The 12,926-nt window shown below is 48.6% G+C and overlaps 1 protein-coding gene across 3 annotated transcripts in view; it reads left to right on the top strand.

Moving 5' to 3' along the window:
- uxs1 (UDP-glucuronate decarboxylase 1) overlaps positions 1 to 12,926 on the top strand; it is a 49,122-nt gene that overhangs the window by 12,139 nt on the left and 24,057 nt on the right. For all 3 annotated transcript variants that reach the window (XM_035394269.1, XM_035394270.1, XM_035394271.1), the window contains 3 exons: positions 1,181 to 1,241; positions 3,566 to 3,746; positions 9,724 to 9,828. In XM_035394269.1, coding sequence (XP_035250160.1) covers positions 1,181 to 1,241; positions 3,566 to 3,746; positions 9,724 to 9,828 — 347 coding nt within the window. The remainder of the gene's footprint in view (positions 1 to 1,180; positions 1,242 to 3,565; positions 3,747 to 9,723; positions 9,829 to 12,926) is intronic.

Below are 12,926 nucleotides of genomic sequence, written 5' to 3' on the forward strand. Positions count from 1 at the left end.
ACATCCCCTTAGACCCCCGCTGTTCATGAAGCGCTAAATAATTCACCAGCCTTTGGTCACCAAACAACCCCAGCAATTACCCCTCTTTCACTGTCGCTGTGGTCTCCTCTGGCGGCCATGACAGCTAGCCCAGCCCAGGCCAGCCCAGCCCAGGCCAGCCCAGCGGTACACGTGCCCCTGTGCATGCTGGGATGTATTATTCGCGTGAAAACCGCGAGCCGCGCCGAGATGATCCGACGGGCTCGAGTCCGGCTTTGCCTCGTATTGTGAGATCTGGCGCGGCGAGCCGGAGCCCCTTCGGGGAGCTGTGTTTACAGGGTGTTGCTGTCTTTCATTTCCGTCCCGGGCGCTGAGGGAAAGGCTTTTCTCATCCACAATAAGAGAGGGATGAAACCCCCGGAGGGAGGGATTTAGCTGCGGTTATCCTGCTTGTGTTTGTGTGGATCGTGAGGAGTGTGAAGCCAGGCTTCCTGAACACCGTGTTTTCCTGTGAGCGGAGAGGCGGGGGGGGTAGGGGGGGGAGTCTGGTCTGCCTCACTGAGGTCCCATACCCAAGCTCCTCCCCCGATAATATCGCCACGGTAACAGGAAAGGGGAGAATGTTGTAGCTCGAAGTCATGCTTCCCAGTTTGACTTATAGGTCTTTCTGACCTATGCTATGCTTACTGTAGGACCTGTGTTTTGTAGTTGTTCCAGTGACCTTTGGTATGCACTTATTGTACGTCCCTTTGGATAAAAGCGTCTGCCAAATGAATAAATGTGAATGTCCCCATTTTGACAAATGCCAATAACATACTCCGAAGGCAATAAAAAGCCTAGAATCGGTACTAGATACTGAAAGCTTCCTTATACCTGCACAAAGGAAGCAATTGAATACACCTGACTAAGAAACACTTGTGAAGTCAGGTTGTCACAAACGTTATGGTGCCCTGATATGGAAGGACAGTGTATAAAAAGTGTTGTAATTACCGCATTGTGAAACCAAAATGTATAAAAGTCCCCTTTAATAAAAGCTGGGAATCTGCACTTTAACCAACATGTGAATTGTTGTGATTACTAATCTAACATTGTGGTGCAGAGTCAAATCGGGGAAAAAATATGTCTTTGTCCCAGACATTCTGGAGCTCACTGTATTTATACCTGGTGTTTCCCCACTAACGAAGACGTTTTCCTTTCCCAGTCTTTCACAGAAGTACCCTCCAGTGAAGTTCCTGTCGGAGAAGGACAGGAAACGGATTTTGGTGAGTGTTAAGGGAGGCCACCTGGGCCACCGTGCATCCCCATCCGGCTGAGGTCCCGTCACCTTAATCTGAACACGGCTCCCATTGTCACACACCCCGGACGATAACTTTTAATATGTCGATTGAGCCGTTAGAGGATTAACACTGACCTCGTCCACATCTGTGAAATTTCCTTTTGTGGAGTGAAATATTTCTGAATGGGAGTGCTGGAGGAACGCTGGCGTCTGTTCGTTTCTGTAACGATTATTCATAAGTTTGCTTTTGATAGACACCCTAGGGGTCCCTCGATGGCAGCCTCATGTTTCATGTGTCTGTGGGGTTTTTTTTTTTTTCTTTTCTTTTTTTTTTCTCATTCTTAATTTACTGGACTGAATTAATCTCCATTTATTTTAGGTGAGTAAATCAGGGTCTTGGCGGGGAGAAGTGCGCTCGTTTCCGTCGTTTCACGGAGCTCGTTACGCGGCCCTTCACCCGCGACGCGGAGACGCTCAATTAGCATTGAAATGACAGAGCGGCCCGGCGCTGTGCCGACGCCGCACCGACGCTGTGCCGCGCTTGTAGGACTCTGAGGTGATTTCGCCATTGTGCTGGAGACAGGAGGGGGGGCAGAGCCACCCTTTGCTCCTGCCCCCCCCCCCCCCCCCCCCCCCCGCTCCCGGGGTGAATGCGCTGATGGTGTCAGTTCTGCGTGCGAGATCTCAGCCGTCTGTCATTTCCCCCGTCGACCAGTGCGGCAGTCATCATTTTCCTTTGTTGTTTCAACACTGAGAGAGGGGAGACCCCCCCCCTCCGCCCCCCTTCCACCTCACCCCAAATACAGGAGGGCCTTTGGGTCGTTCATACGCTGCTGATCCACAGGGTTGCTCCTTTTAATATCTTTTTTTCTCTCCTCTCCCCCATTTTTGGACGCCCAGTCATAGCTGTGGTCCAGTCTCTCTTCCCTGCAGCCTTGTCCCTGCTCTGTTTTGAAAGCTCCTCAGTCTTTCACAGTTCAATCTTGCTTTGAACTCCACTGCTTCACTGAGAGATCTCACAGAGGAGAAGAAGCCATTGAGTTTCTTTTATCTCTCTGAAGTCATGTGAACCATCGTTTGCACATGCAAGGGGCAATTTGGTGCCTCTGCTAATTTAGGCTTCCCATGGTGCATTAGGCCCTCTCTAGGGCCGGCCCAAGACCTTATGAGGGGCAGGTGCTCAAAGTGAGAAAAGGCCTCACCAACCTCGAAGAACTGTTTCAAGACACCCAGTTATTCTACACAATATAATTTACGAAAGTAAATGAATGAAAATTAATGACGGCAACAATAATAATAATACAAATATTATTTATTTATTTAATTTATAAAATCGAAGGGGTACATTGTGCACTTCAGGCAAAAGGGGTGGGTGCACCTGGATCCTTGCCCCCCCCCCACTTCCCCTCCAGGGTTTCTCTGTTTTCGTCCCTCATTAATTAATTTGTGTTGTGTTTTCCTTGGCAGTGTGGAGAAGGTTGTGTGGACCAGAAAAAAAAAAAAAATTTTATGTGTGAAAGTTTCTTGCCCTCAAAACTTGTGGCAATAAAATGTGAAAATTGTTCAAGGGAGGCCGTAATTGGAAATGAAACTCGGAACGTTTTTTTATTTACGACTTCTTGTTTTTTGAACGTTGACAGAAAAACTGCTCGTAATGTCCCACACCACCAAGCAGGATGTGCTTCCTCGCCCACGTCCTCGGTCAGGAGGGTTTGTCTTTATGATGCTGTCCGGCGGTGTCTTGTTGACGTTTTATTTTTTATTTTTATTTTATTTATTTTTTTCGAGATTTACAGATGGGTTTCTCGAGGCTGCCTGTGAGGAGGGGGCATGCTGGGTAAATTTAAAGACGCGAACACCAGTCAGTTCTACCTTAAGAACAGTTTTATTGACTTCAAGATAATTAACAGGTCTGTGGTCTACGCAGCTGACCTGATATCTGGAAAAACAAGTAAGACCGTGTTTAAGCATGGCTGACCTGGCTTTGGTAGTTTCATTTGGGGAAGTATTAGGCTCTTCCGTGGTTGGCTATTCCTTCGACAGCTTTAGTGGGGGAGCATTACTTTATCTTTATGTTAGCGTTATTATCTATGCATAATGCTGCTGTTTCAGTGTATTACATATAATACGCTGTCTCTCCAAATTCAGAATGGTTTTGCCATGCTGCCTGCGTACCCCTGGTGGCGTCCACAGGCATTGCAGTTTCAGTAGCGCTCATGCTATTGGTCTGTGCTGTACGGGCCTCAGGTGGCCTGACTCCTGCGTTTCATTGGCTTGTTTCTCCCTGCTCGCTCTCTTATCCCCGCCCAGATCACCGGGGGGGCGGGGTTTGTGGGCTCCCACCTGACGGACAAGCTGATGATGGACGGGCACGAGGTGACGGTGGTGGACAACTTCTTCACGGGCCGCAAGCGCAACGTGGAGCACTGGATCGGCCACGAGAACTTCGAGCTGATCAACCACGACGTGGTGGAGCCGCTGTACATCGAAGGTGAGCCCCGGCCGCTCTCTCTGGAGCGGCAGGGTCTGGAGTGGCAGGGGGGGTCCAGGGTGGCAGGGGGGGTCCAGAGCGGCAGGGCCCAGAGCGGCAGGGTCCAGAGTGGCAGGGTGGGTCTGGAGCAGCAGGGTCCAGAGCGGCAGGGTCCAGAGTGGCAGGGTGGGTCTGGAGCAGCAGGGTCCAGAGCGGCAGGGTCCAGAGTGGCAGGGTGGGTCTGGAGCAGCAGGGTCCAGAGCGGCAGGGTCCAGAGCAGCAGGGTCCAGAGCGGCAGGGTCCAGAGCAGCAGGGCCCAGAGCGGCAGGGTCCAGAGCAGCAGGGCCCAGAGCGGCAGGGTCTGGAGCAGCAGGGTCCGGAGCGGCAGGGTCCAGAGTGGCAGGGTCCAGAGCGGCAGGGTCCGGAGCGGCAGGGTCCAGAGCGGCAGGGTCCAGAGTGGCAGGGTGGGTCTGGAGCAGCAGGGTCCAGAGCGGCAGGGTCCAGAGCAGCAGGGTCCAGAGCGGCAGGGTCCAGAGTGGCAGGGTGGGTCTGGAGCAGCAGGGTCCAGAGCGGCAGGGTCCAGAGCGGCAGGGTCCAGAGTGGCAGGGCCCATGGCGGCAGGGTCCAGAGCGGCAGGGCCCAGAGCAGCAGGGTCCAGAGCTCTGCTCCACACACAGGAAGGCTACTTCATAAACAGCAGGTTTTACTGTACTTAATGTAGGCGCCCAACACGTAGCTCTTTAAGAGTGGGGGGGTGTTCTGTGTGGACTGTGAACTGGCTGTGAACCCAACACGCCATGTTTCCACTGCCTTTTAGCCAAACTGGGTGTGAAAACACCACGGATTAGCTACTTTCAAGTTCATGTATTTTACTCAGCTGGCAGAAGATCATCACATTTTTTATTTTCTTGTGTAATCTGGAGTTTCTTCAAAACCTTCCTTTAGAAGGGAGACCTTGCTAAGATGGCCGCCGTAAAATACCGTACAAAAAAAAGTTTCGTATCGCAGAGACACAGAGCAGCGCGGTAGCCCGGAGACCGCTTGTGAATGCAGCCCGCGGAGCGCGCCTTCCTGCAATCAGAAAGCAGCAGCGCTCTTCAATCCCAGCGCCGCGAGGAGGAGATTTAAAATTACCCCGGGACGCCGGGCCTTCCATCTCAGCCTCATTGTAACACGCCGTCGCTCCCGGCCCCGAGGCGCATAATCAGAGAGCGCGGAGAGTTGTTCCAGTGCCTGTGAATGCCTCCGGAACATGAAAAAACACCCACTTAATGGAGTGCCGCTGCCGGGTGCAATTACCGCAGCGAAGAGAGGCCGGGGAGGAAAGAGGGCAGCTTCACCCGCCATTGATTCACAGATAAAGCGTAATAATTCTGCTGCCTGCGAGTGGACAAAGAGGCCCGGCCTGCCGTTCAATAAAGAGAGACAGCAATGTGTGAGAAACATGAAGACAAATGAAAAGCTTAATGAAGAACCCTTAACAAAGAGGAGGCAGCGTGTGCGCATGCACTCAGGATGTCCAAATTGGGAGGGGGGATGTGTACCTCTCTAAAGCCCTTATTGCCATATTGTTACGAAAATAAGTGCAAACGACTGACAGGAAGTACTAATTGCGGTGTGACCTGGAACACCGGCCCCCCTGAGATGGTGTTGTGGAAATGTAATGGCTGTGTGTGTACGTATATATATCACCAGCTCATGTGAACCAATCAAACAAGTTTGCTTGCCTAGGAGAGCAGCATGATTGGTTAAAAGCAGGCAGCAGTTGAGCGTGAGGGTTCCACTCATCCCGGTGTCCATGATGCCTCCCTGTCCCAGTGTTTACTCAAGAGTGTATTTTCACTGCTTAGAAATGATACTTTTTCACTGCTTAGAAATGATACTTTTTCACTGCTTAGAAATGATACTTTTTCACTGCTTAGAAATGATACTTTTTCACCCGTTAGAAATGATACTTTTTCACTGCTTAGAAGTGTGCACTTTGTCTTGCTTCACCTGTTCCACCTGAAAAGCCCTCACCTGATCTCTATCAAGCGCCTTGCTGGACCTCACCTGATTCTCCTGCAACAGTAGTCCCCCCTTTCAACTGGAACACTGTTAAAAGGCCAGGGGATTTAACCACCGTTTTCCGGTTGCTCTTTAACCTACTGGTGAATTGGTTGGGTTCTCTGAGTAACTCTGGCAAAAGCTGCAGCGTCCGTTTTTGTGTTTAATAATCAAGGCCCTAGTGCTTCAAGGAAAAGCTCCTAATTTATATTCTTCCACCTGTATTGAAATTCAAACTTTAAAAATCAGTCTCGACGTGCTGTGATTAATTTATCTCACGCACGGTTGTGCCTGTGACACGTGCAATAGTCACATATTTGTGAGACGCAGGGTCACCCGGCAACAAACAGTGACAGTGAGTGATTGCCGGTTCAAAGAGTTTGAACATCTCCAGTATTCTTTTTCATCTATCTCCTTTCAGTTTGAGGCTGGAATAAAACGAATCGCTTGATAGCCTTTCTAGATGGAGGACGAACGTGAGATGGAGATTTGCATTCACTCCTTCCTCCTTTTAAATTTTAATAGAATTTCTCAACTATTTCAGCGCTTTGAACTGAGTTGGAGTTTTAAAACAAAAAAAAAACCAGTGTCCCACTGTGCCGTTCTTTAAGTTCCCTCTTACTTTCTTTCACGAATTTGGATTGGCCAATTGTCTGCCGCCTCAGCCGCGTACGTGCGGAAAGCCGTCTGCCGGATCGGTGCGAACGACCGCGGTTCTCCTCCGAAACACTCCTGTCATACGCGGCGTTGACTGCAGTCTGCATGTGGAGCCCTATCGGACGGAACCCTGCCGTTCCCTGGGCGACGCGGTAGCCAATCGCGTGTCGCCCTGTGGAGCTGCCGCTCACAGTCGTCACGGTCACGGTCTGGATTCCACCTGAGGCCTTGAGGTTCAGCCTGTGTGGTCACTGTGCGGTTGTACAATGCCGGCCTTTGGTTTGTCCTTGTTAAAGCAGTTTTTTTTTTATTTATTTTTTTTATCCTGTCATTTTGCTTTTGTTTTTTACGTTTAGTCTGTCGTCCTCTCATCGATCAGGAAAGCGTGTGGCTCAAAAAATGCGAACGCGAACTGCAGTCTAGACTCTGCTGGATCTGTTTGGCGTTTTGCTGTTTCTTGCTCTGTTAGAAAGCAGAACGCAACTTTTGCTTCTTTTTTTTCCCCCTCCCCCCACATAGCTGCAGGCAAGAAATCGGCTAAAACGTGAGCGCTGACCTTTGCCCTTTTCACCTCGCTTCAAAAAGCTGAAGAAACCGTCCAGGGCTGAAGGCGTGGATGTTTTATTAGAGAAGCCAGGTGGGAGTCAGTATGCTCTTTGTTCCTCAGGTGAAAGGTCAGATTTACCGCTTCTGGGTTCTGGATTAATTAACACGACACTTAGCGCTTCTACCACGTACCCCTCCGTTTGGGTTTTTCCGATGAAAGCGCGTCACGTCTCCTCAGTTAGAGGTGTGCAATGTGTGGAGCTGTTGACCGAGCGCTGTGTGAAAGAGGTCGTGACCTCAGCCTTCGGTGTCTAACCCACAGGCCTGCCGTATATCCAGGTGTCACCGGGCTCATTGGAACCTGCTGAGTTTGTTTAACCTTCTTGGAGCGATTGGCCTCACTGGGGGGGGGGGGGGGCTCTCTCTCAGTACCCATCACCTAGGGAACAATGAAGCAGCTCTCTACATTGTGCAGTCACTGAATTCCCTCTAATTTATTTTAGATGTAGACTATATTTCCGTAATAGCCACGCTATGTTTATTTCGTTTTGAAGCCTATGCTTTAACTGTATAAACAATTGACTTCTGTTTTACACTGAATGATCGTTGCTGTATGTGCTGGCGTGTGCTCACCGCCTGTACTCTGAATAGCTTTGTTATTTGTGTTATTAATGTTGTGGCTCCCGCCGCTGCTGTTTTGGTTCTTGTGCAGCATTACAAATTTAGAGACGTGTTTAAACTTTTGTGGGTAAATATAATAACAGAATAAGAGACGGGTCTGTATAGTGGAACGGAAGGGTCCGGGTCTCTCATTTGTCCTGGTGGAGGGTAACTGGTCTGGGCTCATCGGAGCAGGATGTGCTGCTGGTGGAGATATGAGGAGGAGATGAACAGGAGATGAAGAGATTCTGCTCCTCTTACCCCCAGGGCGACATAGCTCAGGAGGTAAGACTGATTGTCTGGCAGTCGGAGGGTTGCCGGTTCAAACCCCGCCCTGGGCATGTCGAAGTGTCCTTGAGCAAGACACCTAACCCCTAACTGCTCTGGCGAATGAGAGGCATCAACTGTAAAGCGCTTTGGATAAAAGCGCTATATAAATGCAGTCCATTTACCATTTACCCTCAACAGTCTTGTCGTTGAGCTAATAAACAGGTGCAATGGAACAGTCCAGTTTCTGTAACTTCATTTCTTGGCTGTTCTGGCTGTGCACTCGCTGTTCTGTCGTTTGAGAGCAGCAGGCTTAGATTTTTGTTTTTTCAGCGCTCCCCTAACTGTCATTTTAGTTGAAGCGCGACCTTTTATCCTTCGCCTTTGTTGTACGTTTTCTTCCATTCGGGAACTTCCCCTCTGTGAAATGTTTTGTTGTCCCTGGAGGTGGACACGCGTGTCTCGGCGAGCCTTCGGACCGACGCCAGCCACCGGACAGCAGGCCCCTCTCGTAAAAAAAGATAAATGAGGATACACGAGGATATCCTGTTTTTTTTTTATGACTCACGACCCCCCCCCCCCCCCCCCGACTCGTGCGTTTGCTTGTCGGACCTGTCAGTACGCGACTAAAATGAGCTGCTTTACTGTAAGCGTCGGTTCCATTGCATTTTAACACCAGACGCCCGCTGCTTTGCTCTGACAAGCGTACGTGTCCGATGCGAACCTCGAGCTAATCGAGTGTAATTTTTTATTTATTGTGAATTGTTATACGTCGTTATGTCTGCAACCCTGTTGATTGTGCTGCTGCCTTGTCTTGGCCAGGACGCCCTTGTAAAAGAGATTTTTGATCTCAATGAGACTTTTCCTGTTTAAACGAAGGTTAATAAGTAAATAAATAAATAAAGTTTGGCGCATCACGCTCGAGTCGCGACGGTCGCTCCGGCTAACGAGCGGCGGCCTGTCAGTCGGCTCTCCTGATTGGACGAGGCGAGGCGCGCGCCGGCCTGCTAACCACGCGGCTCTCCGGAGGGCTTCGCGCGGGACTACGCGCCGCGGAACTCCGTAACTATGTCCGTAACCATGGCTTCGCACCGCCAACCGCCACACACACACACACACACACACACACACACACACACACACACACACACACACACACACACTCTCCTCGTTAGTCCAGCTCCAGCTTTCTCTCGGGCTTCATATTGCATTCCTCTTCAACCCTTCTTTCTGTCTTCTGATTTTTATTTTATTTTTTTATTTTTTGACTCTACGGCAGATAATTGTCTGTTTTTGACAGAAGTCCTTTTGCTGTGAGCCGCGTTGCCGAATGGTGGCCAGACTACTGTGCGGCTCGGAGCCTTTCAAAAGCACTGCGGACGGTGCCGTTGAAGATGTGACCAATCGTGTGTGATCAGGAGGGAGTGATGGGCTTTTGAGTGTATCGTGGGGTTGTATTGTTTGTGCTGTAGCCTGCGATGTGATAATTGTAAATGAAAGGGTTCGTGACAAACCAACCAATTATGGCTCACATTAATATTGAAGTGGCTGTGCTCTTGTGTCAGCAGCACTGCTGTATTATGTTTGCCGAGTAAAATCAGAAACTCTGTACGTCTTTGAGGAATTCTGGGTTTTGTAATGTGGCAGTTGCATATGATGGGTATTTTCTGCGTGTGTGCGCTTGCGTGCATGTGTGCGAGCGTACACGTGTGTGGATGCATGTGTATGTGTGTGAGTGTGTGTGTGTGTGTGTGTGTGTGTGTGTTTGTGTGTACATGTGTGTGTTCAGTTTCACTAACTTATTTTTATATTTTCCCAACAGTGGATCAGATTTATCACTTGGCCTCCCCCGCCTCTCCCCCGAATTACATGTACAACCCCATAAAGACCCTGAAGACCAACACCATCGGGACGCTGAACATGCTGGGTGAGTCAGCAGCCCCCCGTCCCGTGCCGGGGGGGGGCACTAGAACACATGCTGTTCTTAACACGCTGGTCGAGAAGATCAAAGCACTGTAAATCAAATGAGAACATTGGGCCTCATTCACAAAACTTTTATTAAATTGATCTTACTTTTGCTCTTAAAAAATGTTCCTATGAAAAACCAATATGGGATTCGTGACACGCGCAGACCTTTGTTTTTTCGCGTATCCCAGGAGTATGAGATGATGAATGCTGACTAATTGTAACTTTTATGCACAATCCTGTTCATGCAATTCATGCATAAGGAAACGTCCATGAATAAATACAGATAAGGGGAAAAAAAAGGTGAATACTGAATTGTTAGTGGAAACGTTCTGACACACAATCAAATGTGATTGTACGCATGTTTCGTGAAGGAGGCCCAATGAGAGGTAATAATAACAATCACCATCATCATCATCTTAAATTTTACTGAGGAGAAGAGGTTTTTAGCTGTGCAGTGACATCACCAGGCCCACTCCCCACCCCCCCTACACGGGACCCCCGCTAACTCCGCCCAGTCTGGATTTTGGATTTACGCCCCATTCTTATGAATGTTGCTTCACTCCTCTCCTCTAATTCCCCCTCTCTTCCCCTCTGCAGTGTTGTCGTAGTTCAGTTTCCTGTGTTCCGAGTGTCTTGCTGTTCTTACTTCAGGGGAACGTGTGTAAAGTGTGTATGAGCTCATTTTCCTGCCTGGTGCCGCGGCGGAAGGGGGGAAAAATGCGTCGGTTTCAGAAAAGCGTGGCGTGCGGCTCGCGTTCTGTGGCCCTGCGAGCGGCGGGCTTGAGCCTGAACGTACAGTCAGAGCCGCGAAGTCCAGGAGCTTATCCAGCGCGGGGGGGGGGGAGGATGGCCAGCGCGCGTCTCTATGGCAACAGCAGAGAGGCGGGAGCGCCGGTGGTCTCATCTGCATTCAGACCTGCGCGCGTCTGCGTCGGCTGCCGACTGAGAAACACGAGCCTGTGTGTGTAGCTCCCGGCGCGCTCCCGAACACGCCAGACCAGAGGCCGTCAGCGCTGCAGTTTGTGACCGTAACTGCGTATCAGTGTCACTCTTCCTGAGATTAAATTAGATACCAATATCAGTGTGTCCTGTGAATGTGGCTACATATCAACATTACGGTCTCCTCCGAATATAGAATAGATTGAATATGGATTTCAATACGTAACATTAGTATGTCACAAACGTTATGGTTCTCTGACAGGGGGGACCGTGTAAAAAGTATGGAAATTTGTACACAGTGAAACCAACTTGTACAGATGCCCTTAAAAAAACAGCGAGAATGTGCACTTTAACCACGTGAATTGTTTAATTACAAATTCAAAATTGAGGAGTAGAGAGCCAAATCAAGAAAAAATATTTTTATTCCACAAATTATGGAGCTCTCTGTCTCCTGTGATTACAGTTAGATAATTACATCTCTGTCTCCTGTGATTACAGTTAGATAATTACATCACTGTCCCCTGTGATTACAGTTAGATTATTACATCACTGTCTCCTGTGATTACAGTTAGATAATTACATCACTGTCTCCTGTGATTGCAGTTAAATAATGACATCACTGTCTCCTGTGGTTACAGTTAGATGATTACATCACTGTCCCCTGTGATTACAGTTAGAATATTACATCACTGTCCCCTGTGATTACAGTTAGATTATTACATCACTGTCTCCTGTGATTACAGTTAGATTATTACATCACTGTCTCCTGTGATTACAGTTAGATAATTACATCACTGTCCCCTGTGATTACAGTTAGATTATTACATCACTGTCCCCTGTGATTACAGTTAGATTATTACATCACTGTCTCCTGTGATTACAGTTAGATTATTACATCACTGTCCCCTGTGATTACAGTTAGATTATTACATCACTGTCCCCTGTGATTACAGTTAGATTATTACATCACTGTCTCCTGTGATTACAGTTAGATTATTACATCACTGTCTCCTGTGATTACAGTTAGATTATTACATCACTGTCTCCTGTGATTACAGTTAGATTATTACATCACTGTCCCCTGTGATTACAGTTAGAATATTACATCACTGTCCCCTGTGATTACAGTTAGATTATTACATCACTGTCTCCTGTGATTACAGTTAGATTATTACATCACTGTCCCCTGTGATTACAGTTAGATAATTACATCACTGTCTCCTGTGATTACAGTTAGATAATGACATCACTGTCTCCTGTGATTACAGTTAGATAATGACATCACTGCCTCCTGTGATTACAGTTAGATAATGACATCACTGTCTCCTGTGATTACAGTTAGATAATGACATCACTGTCTCCTGTGATTACAGTTAGATAATTACATCTCTGTCTCCTGTGATTACAGTTATTAGTTAATTACATCACTGTCTCCTGTGATTACAGTTATTAGTTAATTACATCACTGTCTCCTGTGATTCCAGTTAGATGATTACATTGATGTCCCTTGCGATTACAGTTGGATAAGCAGTTTTTATAACTGCTCCCTGCTATAACAATTAGACATCTATTAGCTGCCCTGTCCCCTGAGAGTACAGGTAATCGCATAGATTGTAAAGTTCCCTTCCTGTCCTCTATTTGGTACGGAAAGGATCGATACCCCTGGGCGAGCTCTCTAGGCCTCTGCAACGTATGTATTATGTATGTCAGTATACATGCCTAACCGATCTGTTTGATCAAACACCATTATTCATATAAAACAGAGAAGAGAACGTGCTTGTGTGCATGTTTAGATCATGCGGGCGTGGTATGATTTTTTTTTTCCGCTGAGAGATATCGGTGCTGCAGAGCAGCGTGGGTGAATTTGGCGCGTCGGGCGAAGATGGCGGTTTGGCGGTGGCGGCGGCGGCGGCGGCGGGACCCGGTGACAGCTCTCCCGCGTGCTTCAGCGTGGAGAGCAGACTGTGACTGCGCATTTTTATCAGCGCTTCGTTTGCCCGACACTAATTACTCTCTCAAGCGCACTTATCCGCACGCAAGGGCAGTCTGGCGGGCGGCACTGTGGCTCACTGTGGGGGAGATGTGGCTTTAAGCTCAGACACGAACATGGCGGGCGTG

This window comes from Anguilla anguilla, chromosome 15 (assembly GCF_013347855.1).
Source record: "Anguilla anguilla isolate fAngAng1 chromosome 15, fAngAng1.pri, whole genome shotgun sequence".
Classification (NCBI taxonomy): Eukaryota; Metazoa; Chordata; class Actinopteri; order Anguilliformes; family Anguillidae; genus Anguilla; species Anguilla anguilla.